We start from the raw sequence: 25,340 nt of genomic DNA on the forward strand, positions 1-25,340 counted from the left end.
TCTGGAAAGATGCTGCTGCTTCTCACCAGAGGCTGACGATACGAAGGCCACCTCCATGGCCACCTCCTCCAGGCTGCCCTCCTGGAAATAGCAGGAATCCTAATCTTCGTTACTGGAAACAGGCAGAGGGTTGGGGGAGCCAAGGCAGTCCCACCCAGGACCCAGGTGGCTCTATTGCACACACTTCGCCGTGGCTCCCCTGAAGGTCCAAACGTGGGGTTCTGCAGAAGTTGGAATCCCCACTGACCTCCCCGCTTCCTCAGGACCTCTAAGGGTGCTCCTCCTAGTGGCCACATCCAGCCTTTCTGACTGGACAACCTATCATTTAAAATTTTCTTTTTTTTTTTTTTTTTTGAGGCAGAGTCTTGCTCTGTCACCCAGGCTGGAGTGCAGTGGCCGGATCTCAGCTCACTGCAAGCTCCGCCTCCCGGGTTTACGCCATTCTCCTGCCTCAGCCTCCTGAGTAGCTGGGACTACAGACGCCCGCCACCTCGCCCGGCTAGTTTTTTGTATTTTTTAGTAGAGACGGGGTTTCACCGTGTTAGCCAGGATGGTCTCGATCTCCTGACCTCGTGATCCGCCCGTCTCGGCCTCCCAAAGTGCTGGGATTACAGGCTTGAGCCACCGCGCCCGGCCTAAAATTTTCAAGTACTTCCGTAAACAGACGCACGTTGCTGTATTTATTTATGTCAAGAGCTTGGTTTGTGATAAGTCAAGCTCAAAAACAGATTGTCATAAAAGAGTGAACCTTGGCAATTGCCATAAAATAATTACAATACAGATTGTACATGCAAATGATTAGAGATATTTTAAGGTCATAGTGTCTTCACAAATTGAGCTGAAAGGGAACTGTTAGAATGATCTTGCCTAACCCTCTCATCTCACACAGGAAGAACTATTTTAAACTCAGAGAGGTTAAGTGACCTGGCCAAGGTCACACAGCCACCACTAGTTAACTCATATACATTGATGCTCCTGTGGGACTGGGCAGATGAGGAATCTTTTGTTCTCTTTCCTGTCTGCAGGAATTTTTTTTTGACATTACTTTCCTAGTTCTGGCAAGTACCCCTGCTTCCAGTAGTTTTGTGTCTCAATTGATTCAATCTCATTCTTTATTTTATTTTATTTTTGACACAAGGTCTCACTTTGTCACCCAAGCTGGAGTGCAGCGGTATGATCTTGGCTCACTGCAGACACCACCTCCTGGGTTCAAGCGATTCTTCTGCCTCAGCCCCCCAAGTAGCTGGGATTACAGGCGTCCGCCACTACGCCCGGTTAATTTTTTTTTTTTTTTTTGGAGAGACAGTGTTTCCCCATGTTGCCCAGGCTAGTCTCAAACTCCTGGGCTCAAGTGATCTGCCTGCCTCAGCCTCTCAAAGTGCTAGGATTACAGGCGTGAGCCACTGTGCCTGGCTTTAATCCTACTCTTTAACTTGTTTTGTTTTGTCCTCTCCAGGAGGCTCCCAGCTCTTTCAGATTGGTTGAGAAAAGTGGCCTGGCTGGTCTGGGGCCAGCGGCACCGCTCCCTCCCCACAACTGCCCAACTCCCCCACCCCCGCAATCCCCTCCCCCACCACCAAGGGGGGTGGTGCTGAAAAACAACTGACTCCAGCAGTGCTGCTCACGTGACCACTGCAGCTGCAGCCCCCGTTGCACTCCTTGTCCTGGGCTAGGTGGGCACTACCAGGGGCTCCTTCTGTAAGGAGTACTAGGTAGGCACCTGGTCCTGCTGATCCACCACTGGAACAGCTAAGGGGACAGCAGGCAGGCATGGTCAGACAGACTTGGCAGATCAGACGTCAGGCCCTCTGCGCTGGTCCCGGGCTCTTTAAGCAGGAACGAGAATGGCCTCAAGATGTCTCACATGGTCCCACTCACCCTCCTCCTCCCTTTGTTCCCTGCCTCCAGGAGGGCTGCTCTGCCCTTCCTTCCTCTGTTCTTTGGCCTTCTGTTCCCCGCCACCACAGACCTTTCCCCTCTCTCACTCTGCTGACTTAGCAGCACACTGCAGGCCTGGAGGATTAATCAGTGACAGGAAGCTGCCTCTCTCGCAGCGGTGACCGGCTGTGGTCAGGAGAGCCTCAGCAGGGCCAGCCCCAGGAGTCTTTCCCGATTCCGGATCACTGCTCACCCACCTGCTGCTGCCATGAGACACCTTGGGGCCTTCCTCTTCCTTCTGGGGGTCCTGGGGGCCCTCGCTGAGATCTGTGGTGAGTAACTCGCCTCTATCCTGTGCCTCTTTCCTCCTGGGTCCTTAGGAGGGTGACTGGGGCATAGGATGGGGGAACTTACTTGCCCCTCTGGGCTCCCATAGCAGTTTGGACTTAGCTGGACCTCAGCATTTTAACACATCATATTGCGATTGATTATATGTCTGACTCCTCACCAGACAAGATCTCCTCCGTTAATTCAGTCTTTGGTTCACACATTAGTTCGGCACATAGTTACTGAGCCTTTTCTCAGTGTTAGCCTTTGGGGAATGTGCAAAGCGTGAGACAAATCTAATTCCTGCCATCCTAGAGCTTATGTTCTAGGGAAGGGGGACGGACAAAAGAAATCAATGGTTAGGTGCTCCCACCTGAAATCCCAGCATTTTGGAAGGCTGAGGCGGGAGGATCGCTTGAGCTCAACAGTTCGAGATAAGCCTGGGAAACATAGGGAGACCCCATCTCTACAAAAAATAAAAAAAAATTAAAAAATAGCTGGGCATGGGGAAGACTTTCTGAGGACCAAGAGGGAACATGGGAGCTGGGACTCGAAGGAAGAAAAGGAGCTGGCAGGAAAGGAGTGGGGGACACACATTCTAGGCAGCAGGAAGTGAGTCTTCAGAGGTCCTGCCTGCTCCAGCTCTGTGCCCCAAGGGGTCTCTTGGAGCACACTGTCTCCTGGGACCTGTCTGTGAGTCTGAGCTTAGAGGCTCAGGGCTGCTTCTTCAGACAGGAGGCAGAAGGCAGGCTTCGGGACTCTGGGCTGCCCACGCCTCTTTTCCCCTCCTCTGCACCTAGGATTACGCTCAGCAATACACTTTCACCACTGCAGGCTCTTGTGACTCTGGGGAAACCCTGAGAGGTGGGTGCAGTCATGTCCAGGTGTCAAGTGAAGAAGTCGAGGGTTGGAGGGGCTGAGTGACTCGCTCAGGGTGCTCCAGCTTTACCAGAGCTTTGCTGAACTTAGTTTTTAGAACTTTATGCCTCATTTTCTTTTTTTGTTTTGTTTTTTGTTGAGACAGGTTCTCACTCTGTTGCCCAGGCTGGAGTGCAGTGGCACGATCTTGGCTCACTGCAACCTCTGCCTCGTGGGTTCAAGTGATTCCCCCACCTCAGCCTCCCGAGTAGCTGGGGACTACATGTGCATACCACCATGCTCGGCTAATTTTTGTATTTTTTTGTAGAGACAGGATTTCGCCATGTTGCCCAGGCTGGTCTCGAACTCCTGGGCTCAAGTGATACTCTTGCTTTGGCCTCCCAAATTGCTGGGATTACAGGCGTGAGCCACCGCGCCCAGCCAGAACTCCAAACCTCTCATCTGTGTTCCATAAATAAATCAGACTCCTCAGGTCTGGGCCCAGGAACCCCAGCTCTTGGTTCATGTCCGGACAGTTTCCCAGGGGAGTTCTGGGTTCAACCAGCCAGAGCTTTCCCTCCTGCAGACCTGGCTGGCCTGGTCCTCAGCCTTGGACAGTTAGTCCATTAGCCTGACCCCACAGGAAACCCCATCCCTTGGGATCTGGGGAACCTTGAACTGGGGTCTGGGGTGCAAATATCTGTGCTGAGTCACTTAATTGCATCCAGCCTCATTCCTTTACCTGTAAAATGGGCTAAGAATGCTCCCCTGCCTTCCTCCTTGGTGTAGTACAAGGGAAGATCCCATGACACCTGCTCTCCCAGTTTAAAGGTCTGTGTGTGTGTTGTGAAATTGACAGGGATCACTGCACAAAGGCTAATGCAAAGTGGGCTCCTGTGCTTCCTTTTCTCCTTCTTCTTCTTCTTCTTCTGCTTTTTTAAAAAATTTTCTTATAGAGATGAGGTCTCACTATATTGCACGGGGTTGGTTTCAAACTCCTAGGGTCAAGCGATCCTCCCACCTTGGCCTCCCAAAGTGCTGGTATTATAGGCGTGAGCCACTCTGTCTGGCTCCTGTGCTTGTGAATGTCAACAGCAATCAGCCCTTAGCTGGCCTGGCTGGGCTGGTAGGGCGAGAGTTCACTCAAGGCTGCTTTTATTACCCTAGGTGAATCTGCCTGGCCCCTTCCTTTTAAGGAGGCTGCTCTGTGGTTGTCAGTCTCTCCTTTTACAGCTGGATCCTGGTCTTTCAGTTTCTAACCCTGTGCTGACTAATCGTGCTGCAGGTGAGAGCCCAGGGTGAGGTCAGGGAACTCCCTTGTGAGTTTCAAGAAAAGGGAGAAGGAAAGAGAGGTGAGGAGGGGCAGATGACCAGAGAGACACAGGCTGGGGGAGACTGAGACAGACCCAGAGAGCCTCAGAGACATTGAGGGAGAGAGACAGAGAAATGGAGATAGACATCAAAATTGGTTCTGAGTGAGAGAAAGGGAAAAAAGCAACCCCCCAGTCTCTCTTCATTAACATCTGGTGAGAAACCAGCCATGTGCTCTGGTCTGGGCCCACACAGCAAAGGATTGTGTAGCGTTTCATGCTGGTGGACAGCCACCTTATAGCAACAGATACCTGGAGCTGTCGGGAAAACAGACACGAGGTTGTGGAACCCAAGCCCACAGAGATGGAGCTGTGTTCTAGGAGCTCTGGTCCTTGCACCAGGAGGCCCAGGAGGCAGATGAGGCATCTTGCAACAGCTCCTTTTCTTAGTCCCCTGGGATATGGCATAGTGGAGGCCACCATCAGGTAGCTGGAGCCCAGCAGCAACTGGGAGGCAGTAAACAGGGACAGAAAGTCTAAGGTGCCTCCAAGGCAAACTACTCTAAACTACCCTGTGCTGAGCTCAGGTCCCTTGGAACTATCCGTAAGGCTTCCACTTCCAGGGTGTTTCAGTATTTTGGTTGCATAGCTTCAAATAAATACAACTGCAACAGGTAAATGGCTGCAAAAGCTGTGGCTGTTTTCTAAGAGCTCATCTCACAATCTCAGATCCTCTTCACTTAAACAGAGATGGCAGGAAAAGCATTATTTTGAGATCTTCATGGAGGAAGTTCACCAGGCAGCCTCAATTCAGCAGCTGGAAGTCTGTGTTGTTTGAACATTTGATGTGTAACATGTTCTGCATGTGGGCCGATGTTTTTGTAAATGGGTAGTGCACACATTCAGCAGGGCACCAAAGAGCATGGGCTTTGCAGTTAGTTCCATCGTTGGCTCTGCAGCCTTGTGTAAGACATGACATGACTTTGAACTTCTGTTTCCTCTTTTGTGCAAAGCAATGATGACAGTATCTACATCACAGGACTGGCATGAGGACCAAGTGAGATTGGGCAAGGTGCCCGGGCACACCCCACAACTTGGCATGCAGTCTCACCGTCACCGCTGATGGGCAGAGTGGTTGCCTGGCAATAGCATCCTCTACCTTCAGCCTGCCATCTCTTTCGTTGGCTCACTCCAACTGCTCTTTTGGGATACATGCTTCCCCCCTTTTTCCCTCCCACTGCCTTTCAGTATGGCTGCAGTTCCCCCTGCAAGTTGGTGTGTGCTGGATGGAGGTGAGGGTGAGGACGTGTATTCTCTGGGGAAGGCCCTGGTAACGTCAAAGCACTTCTTTGCTGGTGGCCTGGCCCTGTGACCTCACTTGCACCATTTTCTTTCCTAAGAAATACCACAGGTGGACAGCCATCTGGTAGAGAAGTTGGGCCAGCACCTCTTGCCTTGGATGGACCGGCTTTCCCTGGAGCACCTGAACCCCAGCATCTATGTGGGCCTGCGCCTCTCCAGCCTGCAGGCTGGGACCAAGGAGGACCTCTACCTGCACAGCCTCAAGCTTGGTTACCAGCAGTGCCTCCTAGGGTATTACCACACTCTCTTCAATGGAGGGCCTTTCTCTATGTATAGAATGAAGGGGTTGGTTGGATTAGATCAGAGATGCTAATGCAGGGCTCCTCTTGCTACTACTGCCCCTCCTCAGTGATGTCTGAGAGAGACATCGCTAATCCATGGCTGTACTCTTTTTTTTTAATAAGCCCAGGAGCAGCATATGACTCTGTGCTTCCTTACTGTGCCTGAGGTAGACATCACTAATCGATGACTGCAGTCTTCTACATTAAGCCTAGAAGCGCCATCTGACTCTTTGTGCTCCCCTCCCATGCATGAGGCAGACATCACTAATCCATGACCACACTCTTTCATACTGAGTCCAGAAGCAGCATCTTTTTTTTTTCTTTTTCTTTTCTCACTCTGTTGCCCAGGCTGGAGTGCAGTGGCACAATCTTGGCTCACCCCAACCTCCATCTCCCAGGTTCAAGTGATTCTCGTGCCTCAGCCACCTGAGTAGCTGGGATTACAGGCATATGCCACCATGCCCGGCTAATTTTTAAATTTTTGGTAGAGACAGGGTTTCACCATGTTGGCCAGGCTGGTCTTGAACTCCTGACCTCAGGTAATTCGCCTGTCTTGGCCTCCCAAATTGTTGGAATTATAGGCATAAGCCACTGCACCAACCCAAAAGCAGCATCTTTCTGTACTCCCTTTTCTTTTCTTTTTTTTTTTTTTGAGATGGAGTCTTGCTCTGTCGCCCGGGCTGGAGTGCAGTGGCCGGATCTCAGCTCACTGCAAGCTCCGCCTCCTGGGTTTACGCCATTCTCCTGCCTCAGCCTCCCAAGTAGCTGGAACTACAGGTGCCCACCACCTCCCCCGGCTAGTTTTTTGTACTTTTTAGTAGAGACGGGGTTTCACCGTGTTAGCCAGGATGGTCTCAATCTCCTGACCTCGTGATCCTCCTGTCTCGGCCTCCCAAAGTGCTGGGATTACAGGCTTGAGCCACTGCGCCCGGCTGTACTCCCTTTTCAAGAGGCATTACAGAGAGGCCTATTTTGGAGTTTGAATGAGAGGCGAATAATCAGGGGCAGCCATGAAGCGCCTCTTCCTCAGACTCCCTCTTGAGAAGTGGATGCAGGGGTGGCAAGAAAAGAAGGCCAGGCATAGTTGCTCATACCTGTAATCCCAACATTTTGGGAGGCTGAGGCAGGAGGATTGCTTGAGCTCAGGAGTTCGAGACCAGCCTAGGCAACACATTGAGACCACGTCTCTTAAAAAAAAAAAAAAGAAAGAAAAGAAAAAAAAGAAACAAACAAAAATAAAAATAATTAGCTAGGCGTAGTGACACATGTCTGTGGTCCCAGCTTCTCCGGAGGCTAAAGTGGGAGGATCTTTTGAGGCCAGGAGATCAAGGCTACAGTGAGCTATGATGGCACCACTGTACTCCAGCCTGGGAGACAGAGTGAGACCCTATCTCAGTAAAAAAAATTAAAAGATCTGGCTGAGCAGGATGGCTCACGCCTGTCATTCCAGCTACTCGGGAGGCCAAGGCAGGAGAATCACTTGAACTCAGGAGGCGGAGGTTGAGGTGAGCTGAGATCGCGCCACTGCACTCCAGCCTGGGCAACAAGAGCGAAACTCTGTCTCAAAGAAAACAAATAAATAAAATTTGAAAATGAAAAAAAAAAAAAGGAGGGGGCATGTGGGTGAAGTGTGGACAAAAGAGTGGGGCAGGCACAGGTGATTTGGATACAGGAGCCCTCGGAGTTTATCCTTGAATCTAATTGTTCATCTTTATTAAATATTTGTGGCATACACCTCACAACAATATAACTAACACACCTACTTTTGGTGCTTTTATTAAAGCTTCCCACTGTTAAGATTTTTTCCACTTTGTGATGCTGGTGGGGTGGGCGCTCCAAGCAGGCTTACTGTGTGGCACTTTCTCACAAAGCCATGAACTGGCCTTGTCCTAGGTCTGCCTTCAGTGAGGATGACAGTGACTGCCAGGGCAAGCCTTCCATGGGCCAGCTGGCCCTCTACCTGCTCGCTCTCAGGGCCAACTGCGAGTTTGTTGGGGGCCACAAGGGGGACAGGCTGGTCTCACAGCTCAAGCGGTTCCTGGAGGATGAGAAGAGGGTCATTGGTGAGCAGACACCATCGGCTGGGGGTGGGGAGCATCTGAGAGGGCTCATCAGATGATATTCTCTAGTGAAAATCAGAACTTTGGGTTTTCTCCCCAGGCGTCTTTCCCACCATCCATTCTGCCCATCTCACTGCCCACGTAGAGGCTCTAACCTGTCCCCATAGTCATCCTTGATCCAGCCTTTCCCATGCTGCGCACACTGTATTGACAGGTGTTTTCTGTTTTGTGTTTTTTGGTTTTGTTTTTTTTTTTGAGACGGAGTTTTGTTCTTGTTGCCCAGGCTGAAGTACAATGGTACAATCTCAGCTCAACGCAATCTCCACCTCCTGGGTTCAAGTGATTCTCTTGCCTTAGCCTCCCGAGTAGCTGGGATTACAGGCATGCACCACCACACCTGGCTAATTTTGTACTTTTAGTAGAGATGGGGTTTCTCCATGTTGGTCAGGCTGGTCTTGAACTCCTGACCTCAGGTGATCCGCTTGCCTCAGCCTCCCAAGGTGCTGGGATTACAGGCATCAACCACTGTGCCCGGCCCATTGGCGAGTCTTGTATTGGCAAGCCACCAAGATTGACTTGATTATCCACCTTCGGGACAACTAGACAGCCTGCTTATGACTTACGCCTTTGTCTCTACTAGCTCTCCTGCCCTGACTTGACCCAGCACACAACAGCCAGAGCCAGCCTTTTCAATATAAACCTGATCTTGCTGGCACTGTTTAAACTCTGCAGGGGCCCCTCACTGCTCCGTGGCCCAGCCTGTCTACCCTTACCTTCTCCCCAGCTCTGCTCGTCCGTTTTCTGCCTCCCACACACACCTGCCCTCTGTGGGCTCCAGCCATACCAGCTCTCTCTCATTTCTCAACTCATAAGCCAGTGTCTTCATACAGGCTCCCTCCATCTGGACTGGCTCCCTGACGTGCAGTTTACTCTTGCTCTACCTTTGGCTCTGCCTCCACCCATCCCCAGCCCTCTCCAGCATTACTTCCTTGGAGAATCCTGTCTTGACTTCCCAGCTGCCCAAATATCACTACTTGGTCTGCATTCCCATTACGATTGCAGTCTCATGAGCAATTGCTATGGTTGAGGCCTGAACTGTGCAGTGCCCATCTGCCATGGGTTTCCTGCTTCCTCTAAGCTCAGTGCCTGACACACAGTGAGACCTCAGCACGTATGGACTGAGGCAGTGAAGGAATGAAGGATCCCATGACCCAAAGGAGTGTATTGGAAAGTGCAGACCAGGGGTCCCATGCGCTGATGGGGCTGGCTGCTGGGCAGAGAGGCAACCACTTGGGTTTTTTTTCCCCTCCCAGGCCATGATCACAAGGGCCACCCCCACACTAGCTACTACCAGTACGGCCTGGGCATTCTGGCCCTGTGTCTCCACCAGAAGCGGGTCCATGGCAGCGTGGTAGACAAACTCCTGTATGCTGTGGAACATCTCCACCAGGGCCACCACTCTGTGGGTGAGTAGGTCAGACCCTACCAAGGCCAGGCTGGCACTCCCTCAGTCCCCAGGCCTGCACTGATAACCTCCATACCCTGGCCCCACACTCACCTTTCCTTGGGACCCCTCCGTATCAAGGCTTTTAGAGGTGAATTGGTGAGGGCTCATGGGTAATGCTCCAGCCGTGAGTCAACTTTGGAGCTGGTAAGTGGATATCTTGAGGCCAGGAGTTCAAGACCAGGCCGGACAACATGGTAAAACACCATCTCTACTAAAAATACGAAAGTTAGCCGGGCATGGTGGCACATGCCTATAGTCCCAGCTACTCGGGAGGCTGAGGCAGGAGAATCACTTGAACCTGGGAAGCGGAGGCTGCAGTGAATGGAGATCGCACCACTGCCTTGGGTAACAGAGTGAGACTCTGTCTCAAAAAATAAAAAATAAAATAAAACTCCCCTAGTGATTCCAATGTGTGGCCAAGTTTGGAAATAGGTGGTATAGGGTCAAGTCCTCTCGGGCCTCCCTCCTCCAGTCCTTGTCCCTAACCTCTAGCCCTCAAGTTGCAGAGTGATCAGCCAAACCAGTTTGCCCAGAAATTAGCAGTTTCCTGGGACATAGGATTTTCAGAGTCCAGACAAGGAAAGTCTTGGGCAGACCAGGTTGAGTTGGTGCCCTCAGCTGATCTGACCATGTCGCCCTTCTTCTCCAAGCCCTCCTGTGGTTGCCCATAGCTACAAGGGCCTGGCTCTCAAGTCCCCACCTGTCCTGGCCCCTTGGCTCTCCAGCTCATCATGTGTTCTGTTCCCCCCTTCAAGACACAGCTGCCATGGCAGGCTTGGCATTCACCTGTCTGAAGCGCTCAAACTTCAACTCTGATCGGAGACAACGGATCACCATGGCCATCAGGACAGTACGAGAGAAGATCTTGAAGGCCCAGACCCCCGAGGGCCACTTTGGGAATGTCTACAGCACCCCATTGGCATTACAGGTGGGAAAGAGACCCTGGAGCCATGGCCACCCTGGGGAACAGTGAGCGGGGAGTGTTCAGGGGCTGGACCACCTAGCCCCTCCCCGCTGGCTGACCTCCTCCCTCTCTTCCCCACTCTATCACCAGTTGCTCATGACCTCCCCCATGCCTGGGACAGAGCTGGGAGCAGCATGTCTCAAGGCGAGCGTTGCTTTGTTGGCCAGTCTGCAGGATGGAGCCTTCCAGAATGCTCTCATGATTTCCCAGCTGCTGCCCGTTCTGAACCACAAGACCTACATTGATCTGATCTTCCCAGACTGCCTGGCACCACGAGGTAGCCCAGCCTTTTGTTGAAGCACAGCCCTTTACAATCTGCTGTGCATGTGTTGACGTCCCAGTGAGGGGAGGGTGCTTCGTCCTGATTTGCTGAGTCTGCACAAGTTTGTGGGTATGCATGGGACACAGCAGCCAAAATGTGGTCACAGCTTCTGGAAGCTGACAGTGTGGGGAGGAAGACACTAAATGGAGAGCCCTGGGCATACCGCTTGTGTGATACCCAGTACAGACATGTTTGAGTGAATGGATGAATGAATGAAGTATGAATGAGGAGAGACACATTTTGGTTAACTCTAATACAACATGATAAGCCCCAGTAGCAGCATGATCCAGGCTTCCTCTGAGAAAGGGGCTGAGGAGGTGATTGGAATTTGCCAATTAAGAACGGAGGAGGCGGCCGGGCGCGGTGGCTCAAGCCTGTAATCCCAGCACTTTGGGAGGCCGAGACGGGCGGATCACGAGGTCAGGAGATCGAGACCATCCTGGCTAACATGGTGAAACCCCGTCTCTACTAAAATACAAAAAAAAAAAACTAGCCGGGCGAGGTGGCGGGCGCCTGTAGTCCCAGCTACTTGGGAGGCTGAGGCAGGAGAATGGCGTGAACCCGGGAGGCGGAGCTTGCAGTGAGCCGAGATTGCGCCACTGCACTCCAGCCTGGGCGACAGAGCGAGACTCCGCCTCAAAAAAAAAAAAAAAAAAAAAAAAGAACGGAGGAGGCCAGGTGCAATGGCTTATGCCTGTAATCCCAACAATTTGGGAGGCCAAGGCAGGTGGCTCACCTGGGGTCAGGAGTTTGAGACCAGCCTGGCTAACATGGCAAAACTCCATCTATTAAAAATACAAAAAAGTAGCTGGGTGTGGTGGTGGATGCCTGTAATCCCAGCGACTCAGGAGGCTGAGGCAAGAGAATCACTTGAACCCCAGAGGTGGAGGTTGCAGTGAGCTGAGATTATGCCATTGCATTCCAGTCTGGGTGACAGAGTGAGACTCTGTCTCAAAAAAATAAAAAATAGCCGGGCGCGGTGGCTCAAGCCTGTAATCCCAGCACTTTGGGAGGCCGAGACGGGCGGATCACGAGGTCAGGAGATCGAGACCATCCTGGCTAACACAGTGAAACCTCGTCTCTACTAAAAAATACAAAAAACTAGCCGGGCGTGTTGGCAGTCGCCTGTAGTCCCAGCTACTCGGGAGGCTGAGGCAGGAGAATGGCATAAACCCGGGAGGCGGAGCTTGCAGTGAGCTGAGATCCGGCCACTGCACTCCAGCCTGGGCGACAGAGCGAGACTCCGTCTCAAAAAGAAAAAAAATAAATAAATAAATAAATAAATAAAAAATAAAACAAACAAAAAAAAACAGAAAAAAGAAGAAAAGAATGGAGAAGAAGGAGGCTGGACACAGCAGCTCATGCTTGTATTCCTAGCACTCTGGGAAGCTGAGGCGGGTGGATTGCCTGAGTCCAGGAGTTTGAGACCAGGCTGGGCAAGATGGTGAAACCCTGTCTCTACTAAAATACAAAAGATTAGCCAGGTGTGGTGGTTGATGCCTATAATCCCAGCTACTAGGGAGGCTGAGGCATAAGAATCACTTGAACCTGGGAGGCAGAGGTTGCAGTGAGCCGAGATCACGCCATTGTACTCCAGCCTGGGTGACAGTGTGAGACTCTGTCTCAAAAAAAAAAAATAAATAAATAATAAATAAATAAAAAATAAAACAAACAAAAAAAACAGAAAAAAGAAGAAAAGAATGGAGAAGAAGGAGGCTGGACACAGCAGCTCATGCTTGTATTCCTAGCACTCTGGGAAGCTGAGGCGGGTGGATTGCCTGAGTCCAGGAGTTTGAGACCAGGCTGGGCAAGATGGTGAAACCCTGTCTCTACTAAAATACAAAAGATTAGCCAGGTGTGGTGGTTGATGCCTATAATCCCAGCTACTAGGGAGGCTGAGGCATAAGAATCACTTGAACCTGGGAGGCAGAGGTTGCAGTGAGCCGAGATCACGCCATTGTACTCCAGCCTGGGTGACAGTGTGAGACTCTGTCTCCAAAAAAAAAAAAAAAAAAAAAAAACAAGAATGGATAGAGTAGAGCCGAGAAGAGGCAGCAAGAACAAAGACACAGAGGTGCACAGAGTTTGAGGGAATTTTGAGGAATTGTCTTGCAAAAGAGTGGGATTTGGGAGAATGACTGGGAGTGGAAGGCAGATGAATGAAGGGGAGGTGAGCCCATCAGGGTAACAGAGATGCGTTGTGAACAAATACATGTTCTAGAAAGAGCCCTCTGGAGTGCCAGGTGCCAGAGAGGTGGGAGGAAGGATACTGGAAGCAGAGGAACCAGTGAGGGGCCTGATCTTGGGTGGTGGGGGATGTGGGGAATGAGGGACAGGGGAGGCCGGGATGGAAGCCAGGTTTCAGCTGAGCAGGTGGTGGTGGCATTGATGGAGATGAAGACTTGGGGAAGGACAAGGTCCAGGTGTCTTTGAGGGAAGACAGGAAGACAAACATCCAGGATCCCTGTCCTCACACCAACTACTCCTTCCTTTCTCCCTGGCACAGTCATGTTGAAACCAGCTGCCGAGACCATTCCTCAGACCCAAGAGGTCATCAGTGTCACACTGCAGGTGCTTAGCCTCTTGCTGCCATACAGACAATCCATCTCTGTTCTTGCCGGGTCCACTGTGGAAGATGTCCTGAAGAAGGCCCATGAGTTAGGAGGATTCACGTGAGACTCCCACCTCCTAGTCCTCACCCCCCCCAGCCCCACATGCCTGATACAGGGTCACGGAAGAGACAGGGGACAGAGGAGAGGGTTCCCTCGGGAGAGACACTGGCCTGCTTCTGCTTCTACCTGCTCCACTCCTTTCTTGCCCATGGTGTTATGGAAACAGGGAGCCATAGGCCAGCATTGTCATTGAGAGAGCAGGCTCTGGAGGCAGAGCCACCCAGTTGGAATCCCAGCTCTAACCAGCTAGTTTCCAGGTAGGCACCCACAATTCACTGAGGAGAACAGTTGTGCCCCCTCCCTGCAGGGCCAGTGTGAGGAGTCCGGGAGTTAGTACACATAGAGATGGTGGCATGTGCTTTTTATATGTGCAAGTTCCAGCACGTAGCAAGCGCTCAACACAGCGTTGCTTTCATCAGAGTAAGAACTGCTTTTTGTTTGTTTGTTTGTTTTTAAGAGACAGGGTCTCACTCTGTCACCCAGGCTGGAATGTAGTGGTGCAATCACGGCTCACTGCAGCCTCAAACTCTGGGGATGAAGCAACTCTACTGTCCTGCCTCAGCCTCCCGAATAGCTGAGACTATAGGCACGTGCCACCCATCCCTGGCTAATGCTAATTTTTTTTTTTTTTTTTTTTTTTTGAGCTAGGGTCTCTCTCTGTTGCCCAGGCTGGTCTCAAATTCCTGGCCTCAAACCATCCTCACACCTCAGGTTCTCAAAATATTGAGATTACAGGTGCGAGCCATCATGCTTAGCCAGAGTAAGAACTTTTTTTTTTTTTTTTTTTTGAGACAGAGTGTCACTCTGTTACCCAGGCTCTGGAGGCCCAACTTGTGTCTGTGTATTTATTTTTATTTATTTATTTTTTTATTTCGAGACAGAGTCTCCCTCTGTTGCCCAGGCTGGAGTGCAGTGGCACCATCTCGGCTCACTGCAACCTCCGTCTCCCGGGTTCAAGTGATTCTCCTGCCTCAGCCTCCCGAGTAGCTGGGACTACAGGCGTGTACTACCATGCCCAGCTAATTTTTGTGTTTTTAGTAGAGATGGGGTTTCACTATGTTGGCCAGGGTGGTCTCTAACTCAAGACCTCAGGTGATCTGCCTGCCTTGGCCTCCCAAAGTGCTGGGATTACAGGCATGGGCCACTGCACCCGGCCATGTATTTATTTAGGCAAGTCTCGCTCTGTTACCCAGGCTGAAGTACAGTGTGGCACAGTCATAGCTCACTGCAGCCTCACATTACCCAAGTAGCAGGGACTACAGGTAGGCACCACCACACCCATCTACTTTTTTTTTCAGATGGAGCCTCCCTCTGTCGCCCAGACTGGGTTGCAGTGGCACAATCTCAGCTCACTGCGGCATCTATCTCCCAGGTTCAAGCGATTCTCCTTCCTCAGCTTCCCGAGTAGCTGAGACTACGGGCATGCACCACCATACCTGGCTAATTTTTATATTTTGAGTGGAGATGGGATTTTGCCATTTTGGCCAGGCTGGTCTTGAACTCTTGACCTCAAGTGATCTGTCTGCCTCAGCCTCCCAAAATGCCAGGATTACAGGCGTGAGCCACTGTGCCCGGCCCAGAATAAGAACTTTTATTTTATTATATCTTATTTTATTTGAGACAGGGTCTCACTCTGTCACCTAGGCTAGAGCGAAGTGGCACAATCACAGTTCACTGCAGCCTCAATCTTCCGGGATCAGAAGATCCTCCCACCTTAGCATCCCAGGTAGCTGGGAACTACAGGCATGCGCCACCACGCCTGGCAATTTTTTTTTTTTTTTTTTTTTTTTTTGTAGAGATGGGATTTCTCCATGTTGCCCAGACTGGTCTCAAACTCCTAGACTCAAGCGATCTACCCACCTTGGCCTCCCAAAGAGCTGAGATTACAGGCGTGAGCCACCGTGGCTGGCCAGAATAAGAACTTTTATTATGAAATAAGTTTGGCCCAATCCTTTTATTAATTACCTCAAGGAGGTTGGACAATGTCCTTATATTTGCTTCTCACCCTGAGCTTAGACCAGTCTGAGAATGAGCATGTCTGGACTGCTGTTTGATACCAGGTCCTGCCCATGATGAAATAAGATGAATGTAATTCTCATGTTATCAATGGGGAGTCCAGAGAAGTTGAGTGCCTTCCACCAGGTCACGCAGACCACAGACTTCTCCCCTAGAATCATGGACCTGTTTCTGTTCCCAATGGGCCCCAATTTCTGTCCCCAGTGGGAGTTCCTGGAGAACAGAATCCTGTATCCAGGGAGGGCCCACAACTGGGTTCTTCAGGTCCTCTAGGCCAGGGAATCTCAGACCAGAGATATGCAAAGACTCCTCCAAACTACAGAAATTCTCCCAGACCCCAGGTTGAGTTATTTCTTCTATAATATGACTTAGATGTGTACTGATATGTTTACTAAATATAAAGTCTTTGGCCAGAGGTGGTGGCTCACTCCTGTAATTCCAGTGATTTGGGAGGCTGAGGCAGGAGGATCACTTGAGCCCAGGAGTTCGAGACCAGCCTGGGCAACATAGTGAGACTGCCATCTCTACAATTTTTTTTTTTTTTTTTTAAGGTGGAGTCTTGTTCTGTTGCCCAGGCTGGAGTGCAGTGGTGCAATCTCGGCTCACTGCAAACTTCGCCTCCTGGGTTCAAGCGATTCTCCTGCCTCAGCCTCCCAAGTAGCTAGGATTACAGGCATGTGCCACCATGCCTGGCTAATTTTTGTATTTTTTTAGTAGAGACTGGGTTTCACCATGTGGGCCAGGCTGGTCACGAGCTCCTGACCTCAAGTGATCCACCCACCTCGGCCTCCCAAAGTGCTGATTACAGGCATGAGCCACCATGCCCGGCCCAAAACAATTTTTTTTAATTAGCTGGGCATGATAGTGTGCACTTGTAGTTCTAGCTACCCAGAAGGCTGAGGTGGGAGGACAGCTTGAGCTCAGGAGTTCAAGGCTGCAGTGAGCTATGATGATGTCACTGTCCTGCAGCCTGGATGACAGAAGAAGACTCTGTCTTTAAAAAAAAAAAAAAAAAAAAAAGACTGAGTGTGATGGCTCACACCTGTAATCCCAGCACTTTGGGAGGTCAAGGCGGGCAGATCACTGGAGGCCAGCAGTTCAAAACCACCCAGGCCAATATGGCGAAACCCTGCCTCTACCACACACAAAAAAGTCCTTTCTCTTTCTAGCTCTAGGCAGCTTTAAATCCCCGACAACTTTGTAAATTAAATAGAAAAGTATAAAAACCAATACCATTCAAATAAGGACGCTCTGCAGAGGTGTCGGCCTGCACTTTAGTACCTCCCTGTATTTGAGCTGCAGTGACACCTGAGCACTCCTGCCCTGGCTCAGCCACTTCATTCACTATGAGGGCCACCTCCCTTCCCTTCCTGGTGGCATATGGCACATAGCGCAATGCTGCTGGGCACCAGCGCAGTCACTGATGGCCACACACAGGCTGAGTGCCCTTTGGGAGGGCTGAGACCCACAGACTGAGATTACCCAGAACCGGCTGGTATTCGAGTTTGAATATTGTCAGCAAAATGAAAGACAATTCGAATTTAACATTTTTATTCAGAGCTCAGGGACCTCTGGGAAGACACTGTGGACTCCAGTCTGAGAAATGGTTCTCTTGTTAATGTGTGTGGATGCCTGAACTGGGTTCAGGCATGAAGACTACGTTTGAGGCCCCTGAATGCACAGCAGAGAAATCTCTACTGCAGACAGACAGATAGACAGATGTGGAGAGAGGTGGCCCTGTGTAGCACATGGCCCTGCAGAGTTAAGGAACGGGAAAAGGGCTACTCTGTGACATTCCTTAGAACAGTACTTTCCCTTTGCTTAAGTCACCCCAAATAAATTTGTGTTTCTTTTTTTTTTTTTTTTTTTTTTTTGAGAGGGAGTTACACTCTGTCGCCCAGGCTGGAGTGCAGTAGCACAATCTTGGCTCACTGCAACCTCTACCTCCTGGGTTCAAGCAATTCTCCTGCCTCAGCCTCCCGAGTAGCTGGGATTACAGGGGCCCACCACCACACCCGGCTAGTTTTTGTATTTTCAGTAGAGACAGGGTTTCACCATGTTGGCCAGGCTGGTCTCAAACTCCCGACCTCAGGTGATCCACCCGCCTCTGCCTCCCAAAGTGCTGGGATTACAGATGTGACCCAGTGCGCCCAGCCTGTGTTTCTTAAAACCAAAAAAATCCCTCTGTCTCTAAGACTGCAGCCTTCAATAACTTAGGGCTGTATTACCCCAGAGGGTACTTTCTGGAAGATGCATCCGTTCACATCACTCCTCTGTTACCTCGACCATCTCACCTCCTTTTCATTCATTTGCATTCTCCCAGAACCCGCTCATTTGTTGTTATTTTTTGTTTGTTTGTTTGCTTTTGTTTTTGAGAAGCAGTCTTGCTCTGTCACCCAGGCTGGAGTGCAGTGGTGTGATCTCAGGTCACTGCAACCTCCGCCTACTAGGTTCAAGCGATTCTCCTGCCTCAGCCTCCTGAATGGCTGGGATTACAGGCTTGTGCCACCACACCCAGCCTAATTTTTGTATTATTAGTAGAGATGGGGGTTTCACCATGTTGTCCAGGCTAGTCATGAACTCCTGACCTCAAGTGATCCACCCACCTCGGCCTCCCAAAGTGCTGGGATTACAGGCATGAGCCGCTGTGCCTGGCCTGACCCCGCTCTTTTGAAAGACCATTCCCCCAAATTCTGTGCACCTGTGTGCCTTTCTTCTCTCTGCCTCCTCTCGGCTCTGCGCCGCTCTCCTCCCTTCTCCTCTGGCAAATCCCACTCATCTCTTCAAGCCACTCTTCCAGGGGAAGCCCTGATCATGCTGCTTCCTCCTGTGGGAGGGACGAAGGACCTGGCCTACAGAGTTTGTTTTGTTTTTTTTGTTTTGTTTTGAGATGGAGTTTTGCTCTTGTTGCCCAGGTTGGAGTGCAATGGTACGATCTCGGCTCACCGCAACCTCCACCTCCCGGTTCAAGTGGTTCTCCTGCCTCAGCCTCCCCAGTAGCTGGGATTACTGGCATGAGCCACCACACCCGGCTAGTTTTTGTATTTTCAGTAGAGACAGGGTTTCACCATGTTGGCCAGGCTGGTCTCAAACTCCCGACCTCAGGTGATCCACCCGCCTCTGCCTCCCAAAGTGCTGGGATTACAGATGTGACCAGTGCGCCCAGCCTGTGTTTCTTAAAACCAAAAAAATCCCTCTGTCTCTAAGACTGCAGCCTTCAATAACTTAGGGCTGTATTACCCCAGAGGGTACTTTCTGGAAGATGCATCCGTTCACATCACTCCTCTGTTACCTCGACCATCTCACCTCCTTTTCATTCATTTGCATTCTCCCAGAACCCGCTCATTTGTTGTTATTTTTTGTTTGTTTGTTTGCTTTTGTTTTTGAGAAGCAGTCTTGCTCTGTCACCCAGGCTGGAGTGCAGTGGTGTGATCTCAGGTCACTGCAACCTCCGCCTACTAGGTTCAAGCGATTCTCCTGCCTCAGCCTCCTGAATGGCTGGGATTACAGGCTTGTGCCACCACACCCAGCCTAATTTTTGTATTATTAGTAGAGATGGGGGTTTCACCATGTTGTCCAGGCTAGTCATGAACTCCTGACCTCAAGTGATCCACCCACCTCGGCCTCCCAAAGTGCTGGGATTACAGGCATGAGCCGCTGTGCCTGGCCTGACCCCGCTCTTTTGAAAGACCATTCCCCCAAATTCTGTGCACCTGTGTGCCTTTCTTCTCTCTGCCTCCTCTCGGCTCTGCGCCGCTCTCCTCCCTTCTCCTCTGGCAAATCCCACTCATCTCTTCAAGCCACTCTTCCAGGGGAAGCCCTGATCATGCTGCTTCCTCCTGTGGGAGGGACGAAGGACCTGGCCTACAGAGTTTGTTTTGTTTTTTTTGTTTTGTTTTGAGATGGAGTTTTGCTCTTGTTGCCCAGGTTGGAGTGCAATGGTACGATCTCGGCTCACCGCAACCTCCACCTCCCGGGTTCAAGTGGTTCTCCTGCCTCAGCCTCCCCAGTAGCTGGGATTACTGGCATGAGCCACCACACCCGGCTAATTTTGTATTTTTAGTAGAGATGGGGTTTCTCCATGTTGGTCAGTCTGGTCTCGAACTCCTGACCTCAGGTGATCTGCCTGCCTCAGCCTCCCAAAGTACTGGGATTACAGGCTTGAGCCACTGTGCCTGGCCCAGGCCCAAGGAGTTTTAAGAGACTTCCTGTGGCGGTGGCATCCAGACAGAGTGGAGAAACTCAAAGTTAGAGGCCAGAAGCTCAGGGAAGGGGGAGTGTGAGTGAGGAATCTCTTGGCTGCCAGGGCCAGAAATTGAACTCCAACCCTCTCCACAACAGCAGGTGTAGAGCATGTAGAATCAGAGAGGAAGCTGAGCCATGCAGCCCCAAGAAGAGGGGAATGCCACTGAGCCACAGAGACCCAGTGCCACTGCCAGGTGTCTCTGCCTCCATTTCCCATGACCCTTCCTCTCTCTGCATACAGGCTTCATCCTCTCTCATTATACATTGTACACATTCTAGGTGACACTGGCAGCTTCTGATTCTCATCCCCCATAACATCAGCGCCCCAGAGAGGGGACAACTGCTGAGCTGATAACATAATAGATGCCCCTTTCCTGGAGGCCATGGTCATGGTCAGCGTGGAGAGGATGAAGCCTGAGCAGGCAGGATCGGGGGTCTGGAGGGGAGGGAGTTGAGACTACAGACCTGTGGCTAGGTGGCCGGGGAAGGGTTTGACTAGTGTCAGCCCAAAGAGCTTGGAAAGGATTTTCCTGCTGTGGGTGAGTTCTGCCTCTCCCCTTAGGGACAACAGCCGCCTCTTCTCTCTCTCTTTGCCTTTCCCTTTTGTAGATATGAAACACAGGCCTCCTTGTCAGGCCCCTACTTGACCTCTGTGATGGGGAAAGTGGCTGGGGAAAGGGAGTTCTGGCAGCTCCTCCGAGACCCCGACACGCCCCTGTTGCAAGGTAAGTCATGGCCTGACACCCTGGATGTGCCCCCTACCCCAAGTTTACCCAGCTAAGAGGCTTCATCAACTTACCCCAGCTTTCCCTAGCACCCTCCTGGGCCACAGCTTCACAAAATCAATGATGCTCAAAGTTGGATATAATATATTGAACTGAAGTCTTAGAATTTTTATGTAAGTTATTGTGGAAATTCTAGGAAACTAAATAGATTACAAAAAAAAAAAAAAGAACTAGAAGAAAATTTAAATCACCTAGAATTCCTACTATGTAGGAATAATGTCTGTCTCTCTTTTTTTTTTTTTTGAGACGGAGTTTCGCTCTTGTTGCCCAGGCTGGAGTGCAGTGGTGCGATCTGACCTCACTGCAACCTCCACCTCCTGGGTTCATGTGATTCTCTTGCCTCAGCCTCCCTAGTAGCTGGGATTACAGGTGCCTGCTACAATGCCCAGCTAATTTTTTTGTATTATTAGTAGAGATGGGGTTTCACCACGTTGGCCAGGCTGTTCTTGAACACCTGACCTCAGGTGATCCCCGCCAGCCTCAGCCTCCCAAAGTACTGGGATTACAGGCATGAGCCACTGCGCCCAGCCAAAATAACGTGGTGTTGTTGTTGTTGTTTGTTTTTGTTTTTGTTTTTTTGAGATAGGGTCTTGCTCTGTCACCGAGGCTAGAGTGTAGTGGCACAATCTCAGCTCACTGTAGCCTCAACCTTCTGGGTTCAAGCGATCCTCCCACCTCAGCTTCCTGAGTAGCTGGGGCTACAGGCACACACCACCATGCCCGGCTGATTTTTCTATGTGTGGTAGAGACAGGGTTTCACCATGTTGGCCAAGTTGGTCTCAAACTCCAGAGCCCAAGCGGTCTGCCTGCCTCTGCCTCCCAAAGTTCTGGGATTATAGGCATGAGCCACCATGCCCTGCCAAAATTACTTAACTTTTCTTCTAGATACTTTTTAAAAATATGCCAGTAAGTTTTGCATAAAAAAAGTGGAGCCATGCTATCCAGTGAAATAAAATATTGCCCACAAGTATAATTTAAAAATTTCTACTTGGTAAAACTTATATATATATATATATATATATATATAATATATATATATATATATATATTTTTTTTTTGAGATGGAGTCTTGCTCTGTTGCCCAGGCTGGAGTGCAATGGCGAGGTCTCAGCTCACTGCAACCTCTGCCTCCTGGGTTCAAGTGATTCTCCTGCCTCAACCTCTCAAGTAGCTGGGATTACAGGTGTGTGCCACCACGTCCAGCTAATTTTTGTATTTTTAGTAGCGACAGGGTTTCACCATGTTGGCCAGGCTGGTTTCAAAGTCCTGACCTCAAGTGACCTGCTCGCCTCAGCCTCCCAAAGTGCTGGGATTACAGGTGTGAGCCACTGCGCCTGGCCTGCAAACAGACCCTTAAAGGTCATCTGTCCCTACTCTTGCTACTTAAGTTGCCTTTATATTCTTCCACCCCTAAAGAACTTTTATGGGGCACTTACCATGTGTCAAGCTTTGTGGCGAGTGCTTTGGAGAAGGTGGGACTTTCTGAGGGAGCCCACTAAAAAGCATTCTTTTTTCTTGCTCTCATTCTGAATAAATTGGGGAATAAAAAATAGGAGCTACAGATGGAGACCCGAAGTCTGGCCAGTTCTATTACTGATAAAGACAGGAGGATGTAGCTCAGGGTGAGAGCTATGTGGACCCAGCCAGGAAGCAGACCTGGGCAGTTGTAGCCTCTACCTCCTACCCACTCTGCCCTTAAGTCTAGCAGGAAGCCCACTCCCAGTAGAAAAATAGAGCCTAGGCTACACATGCCTAGTTTGTTCTTCCCAAATCAACCAGTTGCATAAATCACTCCTCTATCTTCCTTGGGGTGGAAAGTGGATGGGAGTTATAATTTGAGTTCCCTTTTGTCTTAGTCCATTGAAGCTGCTATTACAAAATACCATAAACTAGGTGGCTTATAAACAGCAGAAATGAGGCTGGGTGCGGTGGCTCACGCCTATAATCCCAGCACTTTGGGAGGCCAAGGCGGGTGGATCACCTGAGGTTAGGAGTTCAAGACCAGCCTGACCAACATGGTGAAACCCCGTCTCTACTAAAAATACAAAAAATTAGCTGGGGGTGGTGGTGGGCACCTGTAATCCCGGCTACTCGGGAGGCTGAGGCAGGAGAATTGCTTGAACCCAGGAGATGGAGGTTGCAGTGAGCTGAGACCACACCACTGCATTTCAGCCTGGGAGACAAGCGCGAAACTCCATCTCAAAATAAAATTAAATTAAAATTAAATTAAATTAAATAACAGAAATGTATTTCTTACAGTTCTGGAGGTTGGGAAGTCCAAGATCAGGACACCGACAGATTCAGTGTCTGATGAGGGCCCACTTTCTGGTGGTACCTGCTGGCTGTGTTCTCACATGGTAGCAGGGACAAGGCAGCTCTCTGCGGCCTCTTTTTTTTTTCTTTTTTCTTTCTTTCTTTATTTTTATTATACTTTAAGTTCTAGGGTACATGTGCAGGTTTTTTTTTTTTTTTTTTTTTTTGAGGCGGAGTCTCGCTCTGTCGCCCGGACTGGAGTGCAGTGGCCAGATCTCAGCTCACTGCAAGCTCCGCCTCCCGGGTTTACGCCATTCTCCTGCCTCAGCCTCCCGAGTAGCTGGGACTACAGGCGCCCGCCACCTCACCCGGCTAGTTTTTGTATTTTTAGTAGAGACGGGGTTTCACCGTGTTAGCCAGGATGGTCTCGATCTCCTGACCTCGTGATCCGCCCGTCTTGGCCTCCCAAAGTGCTGGGATTACAGGCTTGAGCCACCGCGCCCGGCCAGGTTTGTTACATATGTATACACGTGCCATGTTGGTGTGCTGCACCCATTAAGTTGTCATTTACATTAGGTATATCTCCTAATGCTATCCCTCCCCCCTCCCCCCACCCCACGACAGGCCTCTGGGGCCTCTTTTTAAATTTTTTTAAAAAATATTTTCCTGGCCCTTGCCTGGTGAAGGAACCTCTTTTATAATGGTAGTTAAATATATATATATATATATATTTTTGAGATGGGGGGTCTCACTCTGTCACCCACACTGAGTGCAGTATCACAATCTCAGCTCACTGCGACTTCTGCCTCCCAGGCTTAAGCAATCCTCCCACCTCAGCCTCCTGAGTAGGTGTGACCATAGGCCCATGCCACAAAGCCCGGCTAGTTTTTTGTATTTTTGATAGAGATGTGGTTTCACCATGTTGCTTAGGCTGGTCTTGAACTCCTGAGCCCAAGTGATCTGCCTGCTTTGGCCTCCCAAAGTGCTGGGATTCCAGGTGTGAGCCACCCTGCTCGGCCTATAATGGCACTTTCCTATCCCATTCGTGAGGCTCTACCCTCATGACCTAATCACCTCCCAAAGGCCCTAAGGCCTCCTGATACCATCACCTTTGAGGTTAGGTTTTAACATTTAAATTTTGGGGGGACACAGACATTTTGGATCATAGCACCTCCATTGAAAGGGAACATTTCTGACACCTGGCTCTCTCAGAGGCCCTTTCAGCTCCCCTGCAGGCTGCATTCCCACCTAACCAACAAGCGCACTGACACTCACTCACTCAGAGGTTAAATAACTTGTCCAGAGTCACAGCAGTAATGAATGACAGAGCTGGGGCTTGAATCCAGGCGTCCTCCTAGAGCCTGGATTCTCTGTAGTGAGTGAAGGCTGACTCCTGGGAGACTTCATGCATGGTCCTGGTTCCCTCTCCAGACCACACTGCGCAAGTTTCTCTTCCTGATGGCCCCTAGAGTATTACAAAGACAGTGACCCTTCCTGTCAGGTGTTTTTCTTGCCAGATGAGCCCGTGGCCTCAGGAACCCTTTAGGAAGCTGAGTTCAGAGTCTTTGAGCAGGCTTTGGGGAGGTTCCAGCTTCCCACCACCAAGCCCCAGGTGGATTCTTACAGACCCTGGCCTCAGGGTTGGGAGACTGGAAGATGAGGTTGCAGGGTACGATATTCTGCCCAGTTCACCCCACCTTGCTCAATCTGTTTCTGCAGGTATTGCTGACTACAGACCCAAGGATGGAGAAACCATTGAGCTGAGGCTGGTTAGCTGGTAGCCCCTGAACTCCCTCATCCCAGCAGCCTCGCACACTCCCTGGGCTTCTACCCTCCCTCCTGATGTCCCTGGAACAGGAACTTGCCTGACCCTGCTGCCACCTCCTGTGCGCTTGGAGCAATGCCCTCTGGGATCACCCCAGCCACAACCCCTCCGAGGGCCCTACACCATGGCCCACCCTGGAGCAGGGAGCCAAGCACCTTCCCTGGGACGTCTTTCTGGCCAGGTCTGGCCAGCCTGGCCCTGCAGGTCTCCCACGAAGGCCACCCCATGGTCTGATGGGCATGAAGCATCTCAGACTCCTTGGCAAAAGGAAAAGGAGACCGCAGTTGTTGTGAGGACCACTTGTTCTGTAGTTGGGGTCCTGCAAGAAGGCCTCCTCAGCCCAGGGGCTATGGCCCTGACCCCAGCTCTCCACTCTGCTATTAGAGTGGCAGCTCCGAGTTGGTTGTGGCACAGTAGCTGGGGAGACCTCAGCAGGGCTGCTCAGTGCCCGCCTCTGACAAAATTAAAGCATTGATGGCCTATGGACCTGCTGCAGTGGCCTGGTGCCTCATACTCCTCAGGTGCAGGGGCAGGGATGAGAGAAGGGGGAAGTAACCCCATCGGGGAGGAGTGGAGGGTGGCTGAGCCATCTCCTGGGCATTGGGGGAGTGATGGGAATGCCAGCACTGATGACATTGACTACTACTGACTGAGCACCCACTACTATCTACTGAG

At 50.7% G+C, this 25,340-nt stretch overlaps 1 protein-coding gene across 2 annotated transcripts; it reads left to right on the plus strand.

Moving 5' to 3' along the window:
- The first annotated feature begins 1,970 nt into the window (after positions 1-1,970).
- TCN2 (transcobalamin 2) lies at positions 1,971-25,156 on the plus strand. Of its 2 annotated transcripts, XM_033233254.1 has the most exons (9): positions 1,971-2,210; positions 5,774-5,966; positions 7,910-8,079; positions 9,390-9,542; positions 10,339-10,511; positions 10,638-10,824; positions 13,376-13,541; positions 20,412-20,527; positions 24,560-25,156. In XM_033233254.1, the coding sequence occupies exons 1-9, from the start codon at positions 2,147-2,149 to the stop codon at positions 24,619-24,621; spliced, it is 1,284 nt and encodes a 427-aa protein (XP_033089145.1). In that variant the 5' UTR covers positions 1,971-2,146; the 3' UTR covers positions 24,622-25,156. The 2 variants fall into 2 exon arrangements, with proteins under 2 accessions (XP_033089145.1, XP_033089146.1); XM_033233255.1 differs by lacking the exon at positions 20,412-20,527.
- The last annotated feature ends 184 nt before the right edge of the window (positions 25,157-25,340 follow it).

This window comes from Trachypithecus francoisi, unplaced genomic scaffold (genome assembly GCF_009764315.1).
Source record: "Trachypithecus francoisi isolate TF-2019V2 unplaced genomic scaffold, Tfra_2.0 Lachesis_group14, whole genome shotgun sequence".
Taxonomy (NCBI): domain Eukaryota; kingdom Metazoa; phylum Chordata; class Mammalia; order Primates; family Cercopithecidae; genus Trachypithecus; species Trachypithecus francoisi.

Coding starts and splice junctions, on each gene's coding strand:
- TCN2 (XM_033233254.1), top strand. CDS start 2,147: ATGAGACACCTTGGGGCCTTCCTCTTCCTTCTGGGGGTCCTGGGGGCC. Junction 13,542..20,411: donor CATGAGTTAGGAGGATTCAC/GTGAGACTCCCA, acceptor TCCCTTTTGTAG/ATATGAAACACAGGCCTCCT. Junction 20,528..24,559: donor CGACACGCCCCTGTTGCAAG/GTAAGTCATGGC, acceptor CTGTTTCTGCAG/GTATTGCTGACTACAGACCC.